Genomic DNA, 22,090 nt, shown 5'->3' with positions numbered 1-22,090 from the left:
AGAGAGAGGATGAAATGATACCATGTCTGAGAATGGAAGCCTGCCTGGGGGGAGGGAGGCTGTGGGTTTATTTTCTGGCAACAGGGCACCACTGCATGACCGCTGCTTGTCACAGCATCCAGCCCCAAGTGCTGCTGCAGCCACTGTGTGCTTCCAATTGAGAGAATCTTTAGCGGTAGTAATGATGAAAATAGGAAAGAATGGAGGTATCACAATTCACAATTAACGGCACCCAGGAGCATAAAGTGTAGAGGACAGAGGTGTTTGGAGTATCTGGTGTTTCCACACAAAAGTTGGTGAGCAGCAAGAGAGATGTGAGGCACAGGACATATCAAAAAGCATTAAATCAGCCCCTTTGGTAAAGCACCTGTGTTGGCTGGATGCACTGGCCTGAGCTAGTTCCCTCAGGAGCTAGAAGGGAGATCAGACGAAATTTGTAAACTTAACCATGAAAAAGGCTTCTGTAGTTTTTTTGTGTTTTGATTTCTGAAGTGTTTGGGACTCTGCTCCTGGCAGCAGCTCTTGAGCCTTTTTCCCTGCCATGTATGCCCCCATGCTGCAGTCCCTGCCAGTGAACGACTGATGTGTAACAGCAGTGGGACTTCAGAAAAATTGCCTCCTTATAGACATTATTGGTGTCCTTTTAGTGTAGATTATGCCATTAGCAGGACTCATTTATAGGGTTCACATTCTTCCTCTCCGTGAACATTCATTTATTCAATGGTTCTTAATTTTCACAACCAAAGCAAGGAGAAAGCTCTATGGAGGGGGAGCTGTGAGCATTTGACATGTCCATTTTGTAATGGTTTCCACATCCAAGAGCAGCTAAAGCCCCAGTGGAGGCTCCCTGTGGTAGCTGTCGTTCCTTCGGAGAGGTGAGAGCACTGGTCATCTGCCAGCCTGCCGCCGGCATGACTGCAGGGCTTCAGAACTCATGGGAGCTGTGTGGGCAGAGCCTGTGCCAATGGCAGAGAAGAGAGTTCCTTGTCTTGACTAACTGGCCTACAGTTACATTTAGTAATGGGGACCAGAGAGGGACGGAGACAGTTGGAGCAGTTGCCATAAGGTAGCAGTTCTCTGAATTGTTCTCTATGGAAGAAAACAGAATTGAAATTAAAATTTTAAGGGAAAAGAGAGTAATTGAGCATTTTTTTAAAACATATGCGTACATGCATTGAAATGTACTCAGCCTTTTCAATATGATATAGTGCTTTGCAAAAAGAAAAATAACTAAGCAAAATGTCTGCTAGATTCATTGCAAATGTTTGTAGGCTTTGGGTGTGAGTCTGGCTAAGACATGACTGCTTCCCTGGTACCAAAAACAAAGTTGGAGAATCCTGCCACTGATTTTATTAACATGGTCAAATATAGAGAACTGAAAAACATAATTTCCAAAGGCATGGGACTCTTTCATGGGGGAAAAAAAAAAGGCATTAACAGTGTAAGAGGTGTATTGTGAGCCTTGGGGACGGAACAGACTGCACAGTATAAAGGAGAAGTACAGATCAAAAAGCATAAACCTCAGCAGGGTCAGTGGAAGAAACAGCCAGAAGAGGGAGAACAAAAGGTCACTTAATCCATTCCCTTGCCTCAGGAAGGATGGAGTATACCTGAATCACTCCTCTAGACGGGTTCCTAACCTTGATTTAGTACCCCTGTCAGTCCTTTTTTTTTCCTTTAAATCCAGCCTGAACCTCCCTCCCTGCAGTTTAAGCCCATCTCCTCATCTTCACCACTAGAAATTCACAGACAAGATTGTTTCCTGCTCTTTAAATCTCAGACTATTTAAGTCCTTAAGTCCTTATACTCCTCAGACTATATAAGTCCTTAAATCTCAGACTATCATTGCTGTGCTTCCTTCAGTCTGGGCATCAGGAGGCTGTTTCAAATTCTTTTCATCATTTTGTCCCCACACTGTCCCTAGAAGTCCCATCCCACTTCCTGTGTCCTGGCAAGCCAACACCCATGGGACCAGACCCATGTGTTTAGGTGTACATCCTTCTCTTTTTCTGTCCCTTCGGGTAATGGCACATTGTTTTGTAGAGCTTCCTCCACACATGGCCCTAGATGTGAGCATCTGGGCAAGGGACACACTGATACTGTCTGACTATTGCAGCTCCTGCACTGCTCCTGTTGGCATCTCTGGCATGGCAGGACCAATACCTCAGTCCTCAGTCCTGTGACACTTGGCAGAACAGAGCCATCACTTTGGGGACGGCTGTGCTGCTCTAGGAGTGACAAGGCCTCTCCAGAGCAGTGCCCGGCTGCCACAGTGAGTGCTGGTCACCTGCTCTGGCCAGAGAGTGTGTGGGGTGCTCAAGGCAGCCATGGGGAGCACCATGCCAGCCAGGGCAGCCCCGAGTACCCCAGCAGCCTCCAGGCTCACCATGTTGGGATCACATGGACAAGGTGACTGGTCTGCAACACACTTTACTTGCTGAGATGAAGAAAAAGCATGAAACAGGGTCAAAGTGTGGCCTTTTTGCCTGTTCTGGAAAGAAAATTCCCTTGCCTACTTAGGGAAAAAGCACTTGGGAACGTCTAGAAAAATAGTAGTATAACGGATAATACAGTTGGAGGACGCTGGTGCCAAGGCCTCGCACAGCAGGTCGGGTGGCGAGGAGCAGTGGCGGCCGAGCTGTTTGCCGGAGACATTTTCCACCCGCTTCCCTCCCCCCTCTCTGCTGCCTCGGTTTTTTTTCCCTTCCTCCGAAACCGGAGGCGGCGGCGGGGCCGGGCACGTGTGCTGGGGCCCGGGCACCGTGACTCATGAGGCGCCGGGCCGCTCCGCTGCTAGGGGGATGAAGGAGGCGAGTCGCCGGAGGAGGGTAGCCCGCGACGCCTCTGCTCTTCTCCTTGGCCCTGGTTTTGTGTCGCCCGGATCCCGGAGGCTGAGCCTGGATTAGGTGAGCGCGGCCGGGCCGGGGCCAAGCTGCGACTGGGCCGAGTATCCCCGCTGACCCGGGCCCGGGTCTCCCAGCGGGTCCGTGTTGGGCCCGGGGCTGCCCGCGGGGCCGCGCTTCCGGGCGGGGCGGGGGCGGCGGCGGAAGCCGGGGCCGGCGCGGGGAACCCGGGCCGCTGCCGCCGCCTCCCGCCCGCCCGCCGCGCCGGCGGCGGTGTCAGCATGCGCCCCTGACTGGGCCGGGCCCTCGCGGCCGCCACCGCCGAGCCCGGGCTGGGCCGCCGCCCGCCCGCCGCGCGGGCATGCCAGAGGTGAGTCCAGTGGGGGCGGCCGCAGGTGCCCGGTGCGCTTCTGCCCTCGGCCCGGCGGCCTCGCCCGGCGCGGCGGCTGCGGCGGGCCCCGCGGGCGGCGGCTTGTTGGGGGCGGTGGCGCGGGAGAAGTGGGGTGCCCGCCCTGTTCGGCTCGGCTGGCCTCGGAGGGGGGGGCGGGGGCCATGGCGGGGGGGCAGAGACGTCCTCGGCTGGAGGACCAGGAGCCCTCCTCGGGGATGGCCGCGCCTTGCCCGCGCGTTCTTCCTTGGACGAGGGCCGAGCCCGGGGCCCTGCAGCCCGGCTGGAGAAGCGCTTCACGCGTGACCCGTCCCGGGAACCCAGAGCCCTGCCGGGCGCGCCCCGCCGCTGTGTGGGGCAGGTGCGGGCGAACGGCCCCTCCCGGGCGCTCGGGGCGGGAGGTGTCCGAGACCGGGCGCGGAAGGCCGCTGCGTGTGGTGCCGAGGCTCCGCTCCGGAGGTAGGGTTTGCTCCGTAGAGGATGCTGGCAAGGGCGGCCGCCGGCCCCGGTGGGTGCACATTGCCCGTCAGATGCGCGCTGGCCGTACTGCCTGTCCTCTGGGAGCTTCTAGAGCAACTGCGCGGAAATCTGTTCTTTTTAGAGAAAGTTCTTAAATTCAGAACTTTGTTTTGCAGCTAGTTACTGCAAACAAATCAGTTTAAGATGCGAGTATAGTGGAAAAGCAAAATGCAGGAATGTTGTCTGTGCAAAACAGTTATTTGAGAAAAATGCATGGTTACTTCTTTAAAAAAAAAAAATCTTTTGGTGATTTTTTTTTTTGAGGAGCGACTATGCACTGCCAAACATGGCAGTAGCAGAGCACAGGTGATAAGTAGAGAGAGTGAAACTGCATGATAGCAGGTGTAACAGGCTCTGATGGGCAGGAGTGAGGCATGCAGACAGAATGGAATAAATAGCCGGGCTGTATCTTACTCAGGACTGTGGAAAAAGCGTTGTGATGAAACGGCAGTATGTTCCAAAGTGACAACAGGGAAATAATTTGCATAATGTATAATTAACCGATGGTACCTGCTACTGCAGGGGAGGTTTGAGGGTTAGAGCCCAAGGTTGAGTGCTTGGACGCTGCAGTGGATGGCAGGTTTCTGCCAGGGCTGGCTGCTTGTGTTGGCACCGATCCTTGCCAGACCTGCTGGTATAAGCCAGTATGGCAATTGAAAGTAGACAGAAAGAAATCGAAGGCTTGGCATCCCCAGGCTCACTGAAACGGGTGACAGAACAGCTGGATGTGGAAGGTTGGGATGTACCAGCTCAGAAAACCGAAATGTCCGGAGTCTCTCCGCTTGCTGTGCATTGTGGGCTGAGATGGCAGCTCTGCCTGGGAGGTTTTCCAGACAGCCAAGCACCCTGATGGTCCGTCTGGAGGGAACAGGGGTGCTGGGTGCATGCTTGAGCTGAGCTCTGTGGTTGCAGCTTGTGTTTTTGCAATTTAAATTCTGTGAGGCTTATGTTGCTGCTCTCCTCAGCTTCTATCAGATCAGGTGTAGGTCAGAGTATTGTAAAATGGAACTGGGCTTCCCTGGATTTGAAGGTTGGGCTTCAGAAGTACTGAAGTTCTTCATGCTTAGTTGAAATGAAGGATATTTAAGTAGAAAAACGATGGTGATGACTGAATGTTCAAAGTTTCATAACGAGCTAGTCTCCAGACTTGAGAAAATCTGGAAAACTTAATACCCTGTAGGTTGTATGTATGATTGTCGTGGAGCCTGCCTAGTTTGCATGACACCTGAAAGTACAGTTGGATTGTGCAGTTTTTATTTCCTTAGGCTGCTGAGGAAAGATACACAGGCAACAGTGTTCTTAGTCTGGTATATGAGAGAAAAGGTGACAGGGCATATTTATCATTTCATTTCCTTAATACCATGATTTGATTAAATTTATTTTGAATGGCAGACAGGGGTCTGGATCACAGGATGCTTTGCTGTGCTATGAGGCAGCTGAATCAATGGGCAAAACTGGGGCATTATGCGAGCAATCTGCAATTCACTTGAGTCAGGAAACTGTGCCAACACTGTCCTGTGAACCTCTTCTCAGCTGCCATGCAGGGTATAGTTCCCATACATCCCTTCACTGCGCAGAGCCAGCGTTCCCTGTGGTGGGAAGAACCTTCCTTTGTGAATTTCTTTTCACTTGCTCACAAAATCCTCCTCTATGCTCGTTGTCTCAGAAGTGTTGTGAAGCTTAGCTGTGCCACGTGCCGCAGAGGCATGAGCTCTGTGCTTTTCTGAAAGCTGTATTGCAAACATGGGCAATCGCCAGTTGAGATGTATCCAGCAACTGCCTACTGCCTGGGCCCTCCTCAGCAGGCGCCTGACCTTCACCTTCTTGGCCTTCACCCTCGTGGCTGAGTTTTAGATTTGGTAGGTTAACAAGGTAATGGATAGTATCTGTCTTCAGGAGTATCACCAAAGCAGTTGAATTAGTGGAAGCAGAGAATTTTAATATAAAACTTCTCTGGTATATTATTATCTAATCATGGAACTAATCATAATCATAATTCAGAACAGACTTTACTCAAAGGATTTTCAGTGGGCAGTCAGGGCCAGGAAGTTACTCCTTCGCTGACTGCCTGTGGTTGTGAGAGCTTTCGGCCCAGTTCATCCCGGTGAGACCTGGGAGATGGTGAAAGAATAATCCTAAGCCAGACACCAAGTGAGGGTTTGGCAGAGTGCTGTGCAGGTTCCTAGAGTACCTCACCATTGCAGCGGCTGTTCCACAGGTGCCTCGGGAAGGCTGGGGTGCGGGAACGACTCTACACTGGGCTGTGGTCAGCAAGGGCCATGCAGCCTGCTGCTGGCGTGGATACATAAAAATTTTGGGGAGTTTTGATGATTTTTAGTTCATACTGGAAACACTGTTAGTTCACTCTGCTTTGGGAAGTTCAACAGTATAATCAGAAATAAATACATATGAATCAAGCTGCTTCGAGCCTTCAATGCAAACATTCAGTTTTAAAAATATTTGATTTTGGTTTGCACTGTTCCACCTCTTGAGTTCTACTACTTTGTTTATTCACTAAGTCTCAGGTGCTGTTTATAATTTTCTCTTACTGCTAGGTAATAATTACTGAGTTTATCTACTTTCTGCTTCCTACAGTGAGGCCAGGAGTTGAATAAACTAACCTTTTTTAGACACCTCTGTGACAAATACCACACACTGACAACGGTTTGAAAGTAGCAGGTGCTGCTGTTTATTTCTTTTAAAACCTGTTTTGCATGGAGATTTCTGGTGCTTGTCCAGTTTGCATGTCTCAGGAGCACAAAAAATGCTGCTTTCCAGAAGTTCAGAAGCAGGGAAGATCCTATTGAACAAATCTTGTAGTGTCATTCGCTGCAGTCTGTCCTGCAGAGGGTTTTAGAGGACTGATAAATATCATGTCCTGGGGCCTTTGCACAGTGTCTGAGCTGTGCTGTTTTGCATCCCTGCCCCAGGGTGCAAACCTGACTTCCCTAAACTTGGAGCTCATGTGTATTGGAAACATGGAAGATAAATTTGAAGTGCAGGAGATGGTGATACATCACACCAGACACCTGAAACAAACATAAAGCAGTCAGAAGGGTGTTGCTCCATAGGGCTGGTATTTCAGTTGCCCAGAGGAGCACAGACCATTAAGGCTGCGTGGTTTTTAGGTTTTACCCTACTGTCCAGGATGGCTATGTGGCCACGGTAAAAGTTCTTATACATGTGGTGTAGATGACGATCTTGTGGCCAGTTCAGATTAAAATATATGCTTTCCCCTCTGTTTTTATTCCGTTTAAGTACTTGTTTTATTCTGCTGCTTCAGATTCAGTGTGGAAGTGGTAATGGCACAGGAATGCCTGTAATTAGGAGGATGAGCCTTAGCACCTCTTGATGCCAGGAACAGGATGATTGCTACTTGGGAACCACTTGTATAAACTGTGAACATCATTTTTCTACGCAGTAACTATTCATTCCTTTCAAAGGCTTAATATGTGTTTTCCTTTGCCTTATGTACATTTTAAATGCAAATGCTACAAAGAGGTGATTTTGCTGTTAACAAGGGCCAGCTCATTAAGATAAAACTGCAAAAAAGTTCTATTCTCTTTTGTTGTCAGGTTTTTATGATTTTTGTCCATGCTGAGGATGGCTTCTGTAGCTATAAATATTTATCTGAAAAATCCCGCAACTACTTCGGTCCAGAAGGAATTTTACTGTGGCTGTATTTTGTATGTTTTTGTGGTGGTTTTTCAGTATGAACAGGGAAGGACACTGATACCAGTGATCGGGTGTTGCCTGAAGTAATCCAGTTTTGTACTGTTGTTTATTTGTGAGGGGTGGCAGAATAATCCTGCATGTGAATGTGCAGGTGCTGCCAGGGGCTTGGAGATTGGCCAGAGTGTGAGCAGAGCTCGGATGTGTAGATCCAGGATTTTGGTTTGTGTGCTTCATACACCTAGCAATTGTAAGGTGAGGAACCTGGCTGGGTTTGATTGCTTCTCTGGGGGCTCCCATGTTCAAGTCTGTCCCATTTCCAGCCCCGCGTAGGATCTGATGCGGGCTCCATGGCTTTCCTTTGCCTGCATATGTGCTCGTCTCCACTGTTTGTCTTCATTAGGGATTAGAGCAGTTGGCCTATGATTATTATTTTTTTATCTTATTTTATTAACAATTATATATTGTAAACTTCATTTCCTAAGTAATGCAGCAAAGTAAGCAACATTTACTTCCAACTACCCTGTAAATATTTACTGAAAGGATAAACATGTGAATGTTTTTTTATTGCTATCCTTGGTGACATTTGGAGCCTGTTCTGCCATGAATATGTGCAATTGTTATTCCCATTAGTGTCAATGAGAGTTCCCAGCAATTAACAGGGAAAGAGAAGGGACCATTAAAACTGTGTCACAGTTGTGATGAAAGAAGATAAAAAAATACACATTTAATATAAAGAGTAAAGAGGTGAAGGTTTTGCATATGGCTTTTTATAGTGGAGCATGGTTCCTGGTAAGGATGTTCAAGTTAATGTCACCCCTTCCTATTCTACCTTCAGCACTTTGTGCGGGGTGAACGTCTTAATTGTTACTTTGCTTGGAGACTAAAGCCAGTGGCAGATGTCGTTTTACACTGTTCTGTGCATTCAGAACCAGCAGTAAATTTTCCTGCTCTCAGGCCAATGTAAAGGTTCTTCTGTAGCTTCAGTGGCAGAAAGAGGAGAGTGAGAGCAGCAGCGCTGAGCTGGTGCAGGCCAGGGCACATGAGGTCGGGCACCTTGGTGACTGTGAGGGTTTGATGTGTGTTGACCTCAGGATGAAACCCAGCTATGACTTGGGAGAATTGCTTTTCCTTTGGGATCAATTATTATTTTTAAATGTCTACTTGCTGCCAGCTCCTAACCTGTGAGATAGTCCACATTTCAAATTATGTGCATCTGCTGCATTGTTATGAAAGAGTATTTTTAGTCACAATATCTTTATTTTAGGTAGCTGGGAAACTCTTTTAATGTACTACAAAGAAAAAATGTCAAGGTTTGCAACAGATATAATGTGTCCTCACTAAAGCTTAATTTAGATTCTTCTCATTAGATGCAGCTTGAATTTTCAATGGGATAATTGCTAATGCATTAGTTAGCAGTATCAGCAGCAGTTTATAAAGTAAGAGTATACTTCTGTCATTAGGATGCTAAATAGTGTTCTTCAAGTCCATTTTTGGTGGAATCTGCTGCTTGCACATGAACACATGGGAAGCCAGGGCTGAGTAAACTGCAACTGGCCGTCAGTTTCGCATAGCCAGATGATCATTTCCATGAGCCAAGTGTATAGTCAGCATTAATGCAGTGCAGGGGCATGGGCCGTGCTGCCCCCGCTGTCGCGCAGCTGGGTGCCAGCTCAGCCCTCTGGTCTGTCCATCCTGCAGCTCCGCAGCCTCCTGGAGCTGCATGCCGCTGCTGGCAAGAAGTCCTGGAGACAACTTCCAGCTCTGATCTGAGCACTTTCAGGAAGTGTGCAACTGCCTGTGTTGCTCTCAGGACCTTGTGCTTTTGGCAAATACACCAAATATTTGTTTTAACAGAAAAATATTTTGGGACATAAATATACAAGCTGTGTATTGCTGGCTTAATGGGAATGAATTTCAGCACGATAAAAAGAAGTAAGTGCTAGACAGGTTAAAATACATCTAATTGTTTTGGAAAGTGAGCTTTTGCATAGCCCTCCATTGCTCGCCCAGCAGTATTTGACTTGTTCTATCGGTTCTTCCTGTGAATTCACAGGTGGCAGTTTACACTTCTGTGTACAGTCCAGGTTTCCCTGTTGGAACTGTACTTTACTGTCTGCCCCCGAGGGAAGCTGCTGCTGTAAAAGGAATTATTTTTTCTTTCATTTACGTACTTGTCAGTAATGTTACATTCAGGGCTGCTTCTTACAGAAGTACGTCAGTCCTGCTTGCAGTGGCACAGAAAAAAATTAACAGAGCGTGCACTGAATTTTCCCCTTATCTCACTATACCACATTTTATGTATCTTGTAGAAAGATGTTTTGTTTCTACGGTTTCAGACTTCATGTTTCAGAAGATTAATAGACTTACCAGCCCTGTTTGCTAAGCTTAGTGATGATAACGTTTACTGCGTTATGAGATGTCGCGGATCATATGGCAAGGCAAAATATGCCTTGGGTTTGAACTTGGAGTTGGTAATGCACGGAGAGAAAAGTAAAATGTCAAAAACGTTATATAAATAACTTGTCCTGACAAGTGGCTGTAAGTTCAAGTCTGCTGAAGAGCCTGCATGGGAAGTTCAGTTGATGGCATCTGCATTCACCCTTTATACATACCCACAGAGGAGAGACAGCATTTGTGGAGTGCACGTATAGTGTTTAATGCGGCGAGTACAAAGCACAGAGTTGTTTCTCTGCTGAGACTGGGTGCAGGTGCCAGCGGTGCAGGCTGGAGGAGCAGGGAGCAGTGTGGTGCCCGCAGCCCTTGTTGCCTGCACTGCTTGCAGCGGCTCTGCACATTCCTGCTGGCTCCCTAGCAAGTGAGTCTGACTGCAAGCACTGAGTAAGGGCTTGAGAACTCAGAGCATTTATGGGCCCTGGGCCCAATCCTGCTTCCAGAGAAGTTAATGGGAATTTTTTCTTTCTAAAAAAGGGAGAGTGATTAGAGCTCCTCGGCTCAGCCCACAAGGCCCTTGGCTCCTCTCTCGGTAGTCCTTCAGTGCCACACTCCCCCCTTCTCACGGGGAGGGCATGGTCCACGGGTGGGCAGCTGCAGCCCACCCAGGTTGGCCTGCAGCAGGGCACATCAGACAAGAGCCTGCTTCCGAGACTCTGTTAGCTCTGGCATTGCAGTGCTGATATCTCTGCTGCAGTGACACCTACACAGTGTTCAAGGAGATAAGCTTTACTTTTAAATTTAAGTAAACTGCTGTAGTAGAAAATGAACTTTGCTGCGTTGATTTGGTCTAGATAACCCGAAGTGTTGAGCCTTTAAACTCGGCGCACTCCAGAGGCACAGTGGAGGAGCGTGCATGCTCCGGGAGCTCGCTGAACCAGGCAGATGCGTCAGGTTTTCCAAGCAGGTTGCCAAGCCGAAGGCAGCAGCAATTAGTCCTGGATTCACCGTAGAAAATACGTGTCTCCTTGCGCGCAGGCGCCTGAGAGCTGGTGCTCTGAGATCGGCCAAGTTGGCTCACAGAAGTGCGGGCGGGATGGCGGCTGCACTGGGGCTGGCTGTGCAGAACCACCCGCCCTTCCTCTTCCTCACCAATCCCTGAGGGCCAGTGCTCGCCAACACAACTGACACTGGCTATTTTGGTGTTGTTTGTGCCATCTCGTTTCCATAGATGGAAAGGTGTTGCCAACTGCACATACCAATAAACGCAGCACGATTTACTTGTGAAAAATAAACTGGATTTTTTTCTGTAACTCTTGGAAGCTTAAAAAGAAAATTAAAATCTGAACAAAAAAATGTTTCTTCCAGTATTTGGAAGACTTTATTAGTGCCTGGGAAGCAGTCTTGACTTTGTATGATCACTTCTGGTTTTCAGTGAAATCTTTTCCGTATATAATTTTATATGGGAATCCTTAAAACTTAAACTGATTTTGAGACTTCTTTGACAAGCAGTGAAAAATCAAAGGTAGTGAATCCGTGATACGGATAATGCAGTTATGTGCTTTTCAGCTTTTTGATGTGTAATGGTTAAAAATGTTGTTCTGGGAGTGCAGGCACTTGCTGCTAGGACTTAGCTGTGCAAACTGCTTAGAAGAAGGTCCCTGGGAAGATATCAAGCTTGCTGCTTACCAGCATTTTATTGAGCTTCTGTATTTATGTGCTAATATACCCCATAAATAAATCTTCAATTATGTGATTTTTTTGTGAAAAGTAACACAACTCTGTTCCATTCTTCTAATTAAATACAGCTAATGGTGGCAGCTAAAATGCAGGAATTTGGACTTCTTTCACTCATTTTTCTGCATGACAGGCAAAATTACTTCTTTGGGTTGGTTGATTTGGTTTGTTTTCAACTTCTAAGCTTTCTGGTTTTGATCACCATTTTTCATAAAAATTGCTTTTTCTTAAATCTGTCAGAAGCTATTTTCCAAATATTCCATGTTTTTTGTATAAGACTAGCATCTTAAACTTTCATATTCGGTATTTGTAAATAGCTTTTAGAGGCAAGAGTGAGACTACAAGGAAAATCGTTATCTTTTGAGCTTTTTTCCAAAGTTCATTCACTGTGTTGTTCAGTTTTGGTAGTTTGCACAGGTACATTAATGAAAAAGGGGACACATTGAGGAGAACTCAAGTAGAGGACAGAGAGGAATCTTCCATGTGAGAAATGTTGCTGGAAAATAGATAAAAATAGTGGGGGTATGCAATGATGATAAATGTTTCAGGTATTTCACAAGCCTTTATGTGGCTTTTTTCTGGAAATAAAATAGATGGGAAGCTGCAGAGCTATCTCTCAGTGTGAGTGGCAACATTAGATGGGCTTGAGCCCTTCTTTGTATTTGGTTTTCATATAGTGTAATTCTTCAAGCTTTTATTTGGGATTGTTTAGAAAATAAGAATGGTTAAGTAACTCTAATGATGGGTGTAACTTTGAGTGCTTTAGATACTTTCAAAAGATTGTTTAAGGCTTTTGGTCCACAGCTGTGGTCCATTGATGTGTTAACACTGGTATTTTTATTCTGTCATAGCGGGCATTTTTGGGAAAGTGAACCATTTTTATGATGCATGAATACATGGAGGCCATTTCTTCTGCAAGAAGAATTAATAGGAATTTGAAGTATGTGTTCTCTGATTTGGCACCAGTTGAGCATAGGAGAGGCTCACTTTGCAAAGTGAGCAAAAGGACACAGGAGACTGTACTGGAGACCAGGCTGTGTGCCTTGTGTTCAGGGTCTTGCTAGAGCAGTGGGAAAGGTCGCTCCCTTGGCCCGAGGCGAGCAGAACAGGCTGGGGTAGTGAGTTACAGGTGCATGTAGGTGGAACAAGATCAATCCAGCAGCTACTACAGTGTGAAACTGCAAGGAATATGTGGTTGCAAGAGAGTGATGAAGGGTCTGCATTTGTTCTGCCTTGGAGACATTCCTTGATTATTCTGTGGAAGATGTGACCTCAGAAATAGTTCAGATAGACGTGCAACAGCCATAAATAAAAACTTAGCAAGGTAGTCTGTTATGACCTGGCCCATTCTAAAGATCGGACTGGTCAAGCTGGAAACTCCCTGTAGCTACTGTTTGCAGTGATGCAGAAGGTGCCACCACACTCGCTGCACCTCCCACACCAACCAGGCTGCTGCTGCCTCTCTTTTTTTTGTTTTTAAAATAGAGTTTATTAAGCTCAGATGATAGCAGCCTGTGGTGATCTCATGTGCCTTTTTGTGTTACACCAGTGGTGTCCCTGAAGCCATTTTTTCCTAGTGGCCCTAGGAGAGCCCAAGGACCCTGCGCTGGCAGCAGATGGGGTCTCAGCTGCAGCGCTGTCTGCAGGCGTCATGGCATTGCAGCTTCCTCCCATATGAACAACAACTTTCTGGAAGGGCCTTCTGGTCAGTGAAATAACCAGAAGTCTCTTTTTCATCCTCCCCTAAGTTCATCCTTATTACCCACAGCCAAAGGATAAAAATGAGAGAAAAGTTGCATGCAAGCATGTACTGAAGCAGTGTGACACCAACTGGATCATGCAGACATTGAGGAATCCATGAACAAAATGAGTGTTAGCAAAATTCATCACCAAATCCAGCTCTTGGTAGAGAAGCAGAGGAAAGCTACCCTTAAAAACTTGAACACAGCACACCGCAGCGCCAGGAGGATCCCCATTAACCGCATGGCTGCCAGCTTGCACTAGGAACAGCGCTGGTCCAACCTCCCTTCGTAATTCTCCTCCAGTCATGGCGGTTGGTCTGGCTGCGGTTTTGTGCAGAAGCAGCTGTTTGAACGTTGGAGATCGTTTTTTCATGATTATTGTTAGCTGCATAAAGAGTGTAATTCAAAATGAACAAGTGTAGCAATAAATTACAGCAAATGCTGGTTAGAAAATGGTCTCTTCTTTCCCTCTTCTTTCCTAAAGTTTTGTTACTTTTTAATAATGGTGACTGCTTTGGAGCTTTTTCTTGATATCTGAAGACACATGTGTTTATGTAGCTTGGGTGAGATTTTTTTTATGATGCAAAATTAATTGTATCAATAAGTGTTTCTATACTGAGCACTGTGTGTGTAGTGATCTCTGTTAAGGAAAGTGTCTCCTAAACTTGGTAAGTTTTGCTGTGTACTGGAGAATAATTGTGATCTTACATTAGTGCCTAACAATTGTCTTGGATACCTCAGATGGTGACAGAGTGTAGAGTTAGCCCAATTCTTGAGTTCTTGCATGAACAATGAAATTATTTTAAATTCATTTTATTTTCTTCATACAAGTTCTCACTACCCTGGAAGGATATGATTGACAAATATAAATTAAATGTAAGGCCAGAATTTATTCAAATGTAGAAAATTCTCTTATTCTGGATTTGAGATTCTTTGAGAAACAGAAAGCTTTGAACTGAAATGCGGTCAGCATGATATCCTGTCTTGCAACAGATGCTGGTGTAGTTTTCCAGCACTACCGTTGCCTTGTGATTCATGTTAATGTGAACAGGAGTCATGTCCTCACACTAAGCTGGTGTTGCCTCGCTGATCTGGGTGTCTCCAGTGCGGCAGGGCTGCAATCATTGGGGACTGAGGTGATTTCAGAGGCGTGGGTCCTCTGGGCCTTTCTTGGGGTGCTATGCTGAGGTGTGCTCTGCGGTGCTGGGTACTGGCTTGGCGCTGCCAGCAGCGCTCCTGTGGTGCCTACCGCATTAGCAGCCCTATTCTCATTTAATTTTCTTGTCCTTGAAGAGAAGCATGTGATCATCACAATGTTGCCACAGCTCACCATTAGTGAGCTAAAGTGACCTGGCCATTGGAACCCGAAGTCTGACTTGCTGTCGAAAGGGGAACTCTGTATAACGTGTTCCTCATTATCTGTATTCATGTCCCTTTTTGTTTGCCCTCAAGTCAGATGCAAGATGAAGCAATACCCGTAATTATAACTGATGCCTTGCTAGGAGCATGCTCGTTTTTGCAGAGGGCAGTTAGAGGTAAAGTGTCCCGCTGAATTTTTTTGCAGAAGCCCTGGCAGGCCCTGCTGTGGCGGACATCTCTCTGCAGGGCAAGCAGGGAGCAGGATGATGCACAGGCTTGGAGCAGGTGACATCAGTGGCCTATTCCGTTTCTGGTAATCAAGTTTCGTTTTAATCTTGCCAGTTAATTTGACGTGTGCAAGGATGTGGTGACTGCATCCAGACTTCTAATTCAGAATTGTTCACATAACAAAGCGATCATCATGTGAATGGGCAAGAACTTTAGAATCTAGAGTTTGGTGACAGGTGCAAATGTGGGAGGGAGTGCCCAGACTGGGTTAGGTCAGTGAAGTGGAGGAGCTTGTGGATGAAGCAAATGCTATTAGTAATAAATTAATAATAATGTTAGGACTGACCGTGTATATGGCATAGTCCATCAGGTGCTCACCAGAGCAGTCTTTTTACTCACTGCTTTATCAAACCGTTTCTGGGGAAGGACAAAGCCACCCTTTGCAGCCAGGGCCACGTGGCAGCTGCTTTAGGGAGAGAAGTGAAAAACGATATATCTGATTGTAAAAAGTGGGAACCTTAGCAGTAATGAGGTGCTGGTATATTTTCCCTTGCTATACAGTAGATGCTAAGGCATCTGACCTGCAGGAAGTTAGGCTGGGTGTTTGCTGCATCTCTCAAGGGTGAGAGCTCCTCCTGCTCATCTTTCCTCCCTGAAACCAACCATTGGCATCAGCTGAACTTGATGTTAGAGAGAAGTGGTTGCCATGCTCATGCACCTCGTGCTGCCCCAGAGAGATGCTGGGTTTGTGAGAGACCAATCCGGGTGTGATGCCACTGATGTGGGTCATCTCACCCTCTCCTACATCACTTGGCTTCTGTATGATTGCAGTTCACAGGAAAAAAAAAGTCTTTAATATGCAAAATGCTGATTAATAAATAGATCTATACTTTCTGGAAGAGTGCACAGTTATTCTGTTACAGCCTTTCAGATGTCTTTGTATAGGAACACAGTGTTTAAAATTAATATTAATTAGAACAATCACATAGGACTGGTTTTAATAAAAGAGCTTTTGATTATTTAAATTCAGCTTTTTTTAAAAAAATTACTTTTTGGAGTTTCAAGTTAAGTCACTAGGTTAGTGTTATTTTTAAAGATAAACAACATCTTTTTAGAGTTGCTTGGGAAATGTCATTTCTTTAATGGTTGAAATTCCCCTATGCCAGGATGATACAGAAATTCCCATTTCTAAAGCATATTATATAAATGTCATGGTAAGAGAATTATAGTATGGGCATGGTTTTACTACCAGAAACAGTATTTGCAGCTTTAGGAGTGCGGATGGGTATGTGAATGCTTTGTAATACATAAATGGGCAGCAAAATGATTAAATGCAGAGTAGTCCTTCCTCCCTTTTTGTGTCTCTGGCTTGCAGGTTGAGGGAGCAAAATAATAGCTGGTGTATGCATGTCCTAGTCAAGAGACAGACACTGGCCTTTCCCTGGTTTAGTTTATAAATACACACCCATCCAAGGCTGTCAGATAATGTGAATTCTGCATGTCTGGCATCTCAGATTTTGTAAAGGAGATTTATATATACCATTGGTTCTAAAATAAAATAAATTCAACAGGCATATTTCTTGACTTCAAAGTTTTTTTACAGTAAGAGTGGTTAATTCATAACTGCTCTTTAAAGGAAAGAGGGTTTATGGCATTTCCAGTATAACCTTCTAACTTCAAAATAGCATTACTGTAATCTAAAGTGGGAAAGGATTGAGCTATGGGATTTGTACGTCAGTGTCCTTACCACTGGTGTTGGGAATTGGGTCGCAGTTTGGTTACAGATATGAATCTTACAGAATTGATTTCAAAGAAATAACCTTATTTCTGCATGTTGCTGTAATGTGCACAGCTGGGGGTGCTGACTTTATGATCTTGCTTCTTTTTTTTCATTATTTATCTGGTTTTCATGAACTGAGTATGCTTGGATGTGTTAAATTCCAATGTAATGTCACAGTTAGGTGTTTCTGCTAAAATAGTTTCAGAAACTGTGAAATATACTCAAGATAAACATGTCTGATGAGGATGTGCCTAAGCAGCCCACTGAAGTCGGTGGGAGGTTGCACTGCCTTCCCAAGCAACTTTGTCAGAGCTAACATAATAGAGAAATAACCTTTAAAACCTACTACTAGTACTACTGCTACTAAAACTATGAATATTATGGGAAGTACCTGGGTCATAGAAGTCATGTTGACAGTTTTTTTTACAAATCCAATGTGGGACTTGCTCAGTAGTTCAGTGCTGATACCAAATTTGGTTTAAGTCAGAAGTTGCTGGGCAGGGGGGCTGTGAAACATGTGTTGCATGGGGCAGTATCCACATTCCCACTTCTGAGCTGGCCGTTCTGTGCTGCTGCCTTGGCGCTCTGCTTTTCACAATACGTGCCAAAGTACAGATTTGCGAGACGGGTTTTCTTGCTTTTACGTGCCGTTGTATGGGGATCGCGGGTACCAGACCAGTTTTTTCTTTAATGAATCCTTCACTGTTACGTGGCCAAGATGTTAATTAGCTCATTGTATCTGCTTAATTTTGTGACAGCGCTCTAATTACATCCCTTAGTTGTGCCATGAAGTAATTGCTGTATCTTCTCCAAATTTTATGTTGAGATATGTTATTAGTAAACTTTGAATTTGGCAGAGGTGTTTTAAAAAATACAGTAAGGCAGGCAGTAATTTTCTAATTTATTTAAAAGACAGCCATTTGGCAGTTTCAAGCTTTGATACTGTACTGTCAATGTAAATGGAATATTGATTTTACTCCATTTCCTATCTCACTGGAGTCATTGTCATGAGGATGAGTTCACGTTGTGTAATGATTGGTTCTTGCTGACAGTTCTCATGTCATTGAGGCTGGTATTTTCAGCTTCCACTTTCTCCAAGAGTAAAAATAGCATTCTGCACTGCTGTTTTCTTCTTTAATATTGTTCTTTTTGCATGTCCAGCTTTACGCATCTTTCTTCTCGAGAGATGTGTGTGAATTGACGTAAGAAAACAGGAACATCCAGCAAACCCAGGTACAGGAAGAGTGAAAGCAGTGGACCTGTGGGAGAGTCCCAGAGCAGTGAGGCACTCCCATTCAGAGACCTTGGTTTTGTGTCTAAGACTGTAATGAGAAGGGGAGGAAAATGGTGTCACTAACCTGGCTGTACATTTCTTTATAGCAATAATGGGAAGTAATAAAAGTTGAACGTGTTTAATCAGAACTTGGAAACCATAATCACATGGTCCTTTCTGTGTTAGTTTCACTTTCTTGTGCATTTCCAGATAACCTTTCCATTGATTTGCAAAGCTATTTCTAAATGATTTTCATTAATGCAGCTCAGCAGAAAACTGTCATCTGTCTTAACCTTTTAAGGAATGACTTGTCATTGTTATTTCTCTCTTTTGTCTTTTCTGAGAACCACATTTTAATATGTTTTCAATATTTTTAGCTTCATTTCCCTTGTATTCCAAATTATCTGTGAAGGCAAGATTTTGCTTTGGCAAAGCCAACGTTGCAGCATTCCCAGGACAAGTAGTGAATACTTCCAAATTTCAAAAGGTGAGCTTCAAAGATCACCTGTGGATTAAGAACAGCCTTTGGTACTGAATGGCCTGCGAGGTGGACTCTGGTAACTGTCAGCCCCTAAATAAATTTTAATTAAAAAAAAAAATTAAGTCAATCCTTTTCCTGTCTCTCACAGAGTTCCTCCCTCTGGGTTTGTTGCAGTCTTTCCCAGCTTATCAGAAACAGCCAAAGAAAGACATCACTTGTATCTGCTGGGTTTTCTTGCAGACAGGGGAATCCTTTAGCATTTGAGGCTTACTGGGGAGCTGGAATTTTACAGAACTTCAAAGCTAGGGGAAAGTAGTTTATGCAGATAAAATAATTGTATTTCTATGCTAACATTTTTATCTAGTGGAGATACTGAAGATGTACCTCTGAAGTCAGTCTTTATTTTTGCTAGAAGGCTATTTTTAAAGCTGACATTTCTGCTCTGTTTTCAGGTAACAAATTCTGACCAAACAATTTTTCTTCAAGTAACTATGCAGACAAAATATACACCTAACATTTCTTCACATTGAGAAGATTTCCCTTTGAGGCATTGCAGCTCCTTGGAGTAACCTTTCTGTTTGTAGCTGGCAGCCTGAAGAACAAGGAGTGAAATTCAGCCTCATGTAATGTTGTTACAGATATGTCACTAACCTCAAAAGGAGGAGGACTTTGCTCTGACTAGGTGGCTAGTCCAATTCCAAATAGAAAATTTACTACAAAGCTAGGAATAAAACCTAGTTTGATGAGTTGTACCAGGAATATTACTCCTTTCACTACACGTGAGCACAAAAGATAGTTTTCATCTGTGTTCATTTTGTGTGTTGCCTCCATGCTGTCCTTCTTTCCTTGTTAGGGGTGACCAGCTACTCTTGTAATGAGAATGAAATTAAATACCTTCTTTTGAAAATGTGGCCTTTAACTTGCATTGGCTTTAGCATGTAAAATACATAATTTGCTGCTTTAACTCTTGTTGGCGTTTGGAGAAATCGGTGCTTGGTAGTGGTCTGTTTGGTGCTGGCCCTTCATGGCAGGTGCCGTGGCACAGGTGGGAGACCCTCACTTGTTTGTCTGAGCACTTGTTACAGAAGTTTTTCAATACCCGAATCTCTGCTGTAGTCCTGAGCACTGATCAGTAGTGACTGCTGGCACAGGATGAGTCTGATTTCTGAGGGTTAGGCAGTTGAAGCAAATAAGTATCTGTGTTTAGCAGAAACATACCTAGCTGTTAGCTTGTGCTTGCAAGCAATTATGCACAGTTGTTTGTCTCTTGCTAGCAGGGATGAAAAATGTGGGCATGATTACAAGTGTCCTGGCAAGGAAACAACGGTGCCTGTTATAATCTTATTAGCCGTATTAGGCGTGCTTTACTTCTCCTGTAGTTTGTTCTAATCACTTAGCCACTGGAAAAAGACCCTTAGTAGATTTTCATCGTCTACTGGTATGCATCCATGCTGACTAGCATTTCCCAGGGTATGTTTCTGATGACAGGGATGCTGCTTTGGCAGGTGATGGTGGTGGGAAATACAAAGATTGTGGATCAGTGTCTTTAGAAAGACAGGGATGGAAACAACCTTCTGAACGCAGGTGGGCAGGAAGCTGTTGGGAGTTGCAGTGCTGGTAGGAGAATTCCCATTGCCCAGGGGCTCCAATGTTGTCCCACAGCACATCGTTGGTGCTGCCTCAAGGGCTTCTCTGCTTTTCCAAGATCTCCGTGCTGGGCCAGGAGCTATCCTTTATTACAGAGTTGTATTTACTTGTGGCCCCAGACTTCTGTGGCATAGCTGGGTGTCTGAAGCGCATCTCGAAGAAACAATGGTTTCACCTTGGCATCCGAAGGAAGAGGTTTACCCTCTCATTCCTAGCTGTTACATGCCTGGGTGGTTTTAAAGTGAACGGAGTTCGTCACGAAGCTTGTGGTTCCCCATGGCTGAGGGAGGAAGCGGAGTCCTGTCCCTGCTGGAGGGGGCGGTCACGCGGGTACAGGCACGGTGTTCCCGGGGTCTCGGGTGAGCACGGGTCCGGGCAGGTTTGCGAAAACCCGGGCGGCTGTCAGTGACTGGCCAGCACGATGGCTGTTTCGGGCAGCCATCCGCGGCATCGGGCCAGAGCCGGTCCCGGGGACAGGCGAAGTTTTGGGGTCTGTCCTTAGGAGAGGCCCGCGGGAGCAGAGGGGCCGCGCCCCCGCCAGTCCCCGGGCAGTGACAGCCGCACCATAACGCGGCGTTCTGACAGCTCCCGGCGGGGCGGTGGGTCCGCCCCTCTGCGTCCGACCGGTCGCGCCGCTTCCGTGCGGGGAGCCCGTACCTGTGGCAGGCGCAGGGGAAGGGGGGGTTGGCGGCGCGCAGGCGGCGGGCGGCACCATTCCCCGCGCCGCCGCGATGGGCCGCCCCCCTCGCTGCATGCCGGGTAGGGCCCGAGCCCGCCCGCTCGTCCTCCGGCGGCCGGGCGAGCCCCGGCGGGCGGGCGCGCTCGGGGCAGCGCAGCGCAGCGTCTGGCAGGCGCGACCTTTCATAAGACGGCCCCCGCTATTGGCTTCCCGCCCGGAGTATCGCTGCAACGCTCGCTGCCATTGGCTCGTTCCTGGTCATGCCTGGCTGTGCCGGGGACGCGGCCCCTCTCCCCGCAGCCCGGCGGCGCTGGCGTGAGTGCCCTGCTCTGGCGGCGGCAGCTCCGCGGGCCCCCGTGCCGCCCGGCGAATTGTAACGTGTCTCTTCTCTCTGCAGGTCGGTACTAAGAAGTGCCTTTCCTGACGTCTCTGCTGCTTGGGACCGCTTCTAGAGCAGCCGCTGCTTTTTGCCTTGCTTGCTGCCAGCTAGACCGCGAGGAGAGCGACCCCGGGCAGCCACCCGCTGCCGCCCCGCCGGGAGGAGGGCGCTGCCGGGCCTTGCCGCAGGCTGCTTTACTGTAAAAATAAAAGTTTGCTGAGAAGGTCAGAGCTCTGCTGCCGAAAATCAAGGAGAGGAGGAGGAAAAAAAAAAATAAATCCCGTCTCGATCGTTGCTCTAAATTGCTGCATCTGTCTATGCCAAACTAATCGATACCGATTGCACCACAACCCCCCGCTGCAAACCCATCTGCGAGGAGATTACCTTTCAGACAACTTCACTGACAGCGCTCGGAAATCCCGTGTCGGAGGGTCTGCCACGTTCCCATGCGTGCGTCGTGGGCTCCGGCTGGCGCTCAGGATGGGCCACTGAGCGCGCGAGGCTAGTCCCGGGCCACGCTTCCTAACGTTCACCTCGCTGGTAATCCGAGCGCTTCTTTAAGTGCGAAGCCTCTGTCCGTTAACAGTGTCACGCTGTGAACTCCCGGTGGCACACCTTCTTGAGATTGCAGCCACCCAGTTTTACATGTACTTTTAAAATAGGGAACGGGGGGGGGGGTGGGGAAGAAAAAGTGTCCTGGAGGTGGTGCTTTGATCATTTCCAGTTTATCAGTTCAGCTACTCATTTGTCCGTTTTATTGGAAATTTTAACTACCTGTAAAATCTAAAGATGGCTGTTAGTGTCACACCGATTCGGGACACAAAATGGCTAACGCTGGAAGTGTGTAGGGAGTTCCAAAGGGGGACTTGCTCGCGACCAGACACGGAATGTAAATTTGCACACCCATCGAAAAGCTGCCAAGTTGAAAATGGACGTGTAATCGCCTGCTTTGATTCATTGAAAGTGAGT

The 22,090-nt window shown here is 46.5% G+C and overlaps 2 protein-coding genes across 11 annotated transcripts in view; both read left to right on the top strand.

Moving 5' to 3' along the window:
* The window catches only part of MBNL1 (muscleblind like splicing regulator 1), a 104,505-nt gene that overhangs the window by 5,486 nt on the left and 76,929 nt on the right, over positions 1–22,090 (top strand). For 4 of the 10 annotated variants that reach the window (XM_080623957.1, XM_080623956.1, XM_080623955.1 and 1 more), the window contains exon 1: positions 21,809–22,084. The exons of 1 other annotated variant lie outside the window; for it this stretch is intronic. In XM_080623957.1, the coding sequence (XP_080480083.1) occupies positions 21,911–22,084 (174 nt within the window). In that variant the 5' untranslated portion in view covers positions 21,809–21,910. 5 more of the 10 variants (XM_080623959.1, XM_080623958.1, XM_080623961.1 and 2 more) reach the window with 5 other exon arrangements.
* Positions 20,795–21,399, top strand: LOC308224216 (uncharacterized protein; the record flags this gene model as incomplete). Its single annotated transcript, XM_080623963.1, has 2 exons — positions 20,795–21,057; positions 21,140–21,399. The coding sequence occupies 2 exons, from the start codon at positions 20,795–20,797 to the stop codon at positions 21,192–21,194; spliced, it is 318 nt and encodes a 105-aa protein (XP_080480089.1). The 3' UTR covers positions 21,195–21,399.

The sequence above is a fragment of the Psittacula echo genome (genome assembly GCF_963264785.1).
Source record: "Psittacula echo genome assembly, chromosome: 7".
Taxonomy (NCBI): Eukaryota; Metazoa; Chordata; class Aves; order Psittaciformes; family Psittacidae; genus Psittacula; species Psittacula echo.
The sequence above is the reverse complement of the archived record's forward strand: the minus strand, read 5'-3'. Positions and strand labels throughout refer to the sequence as shown.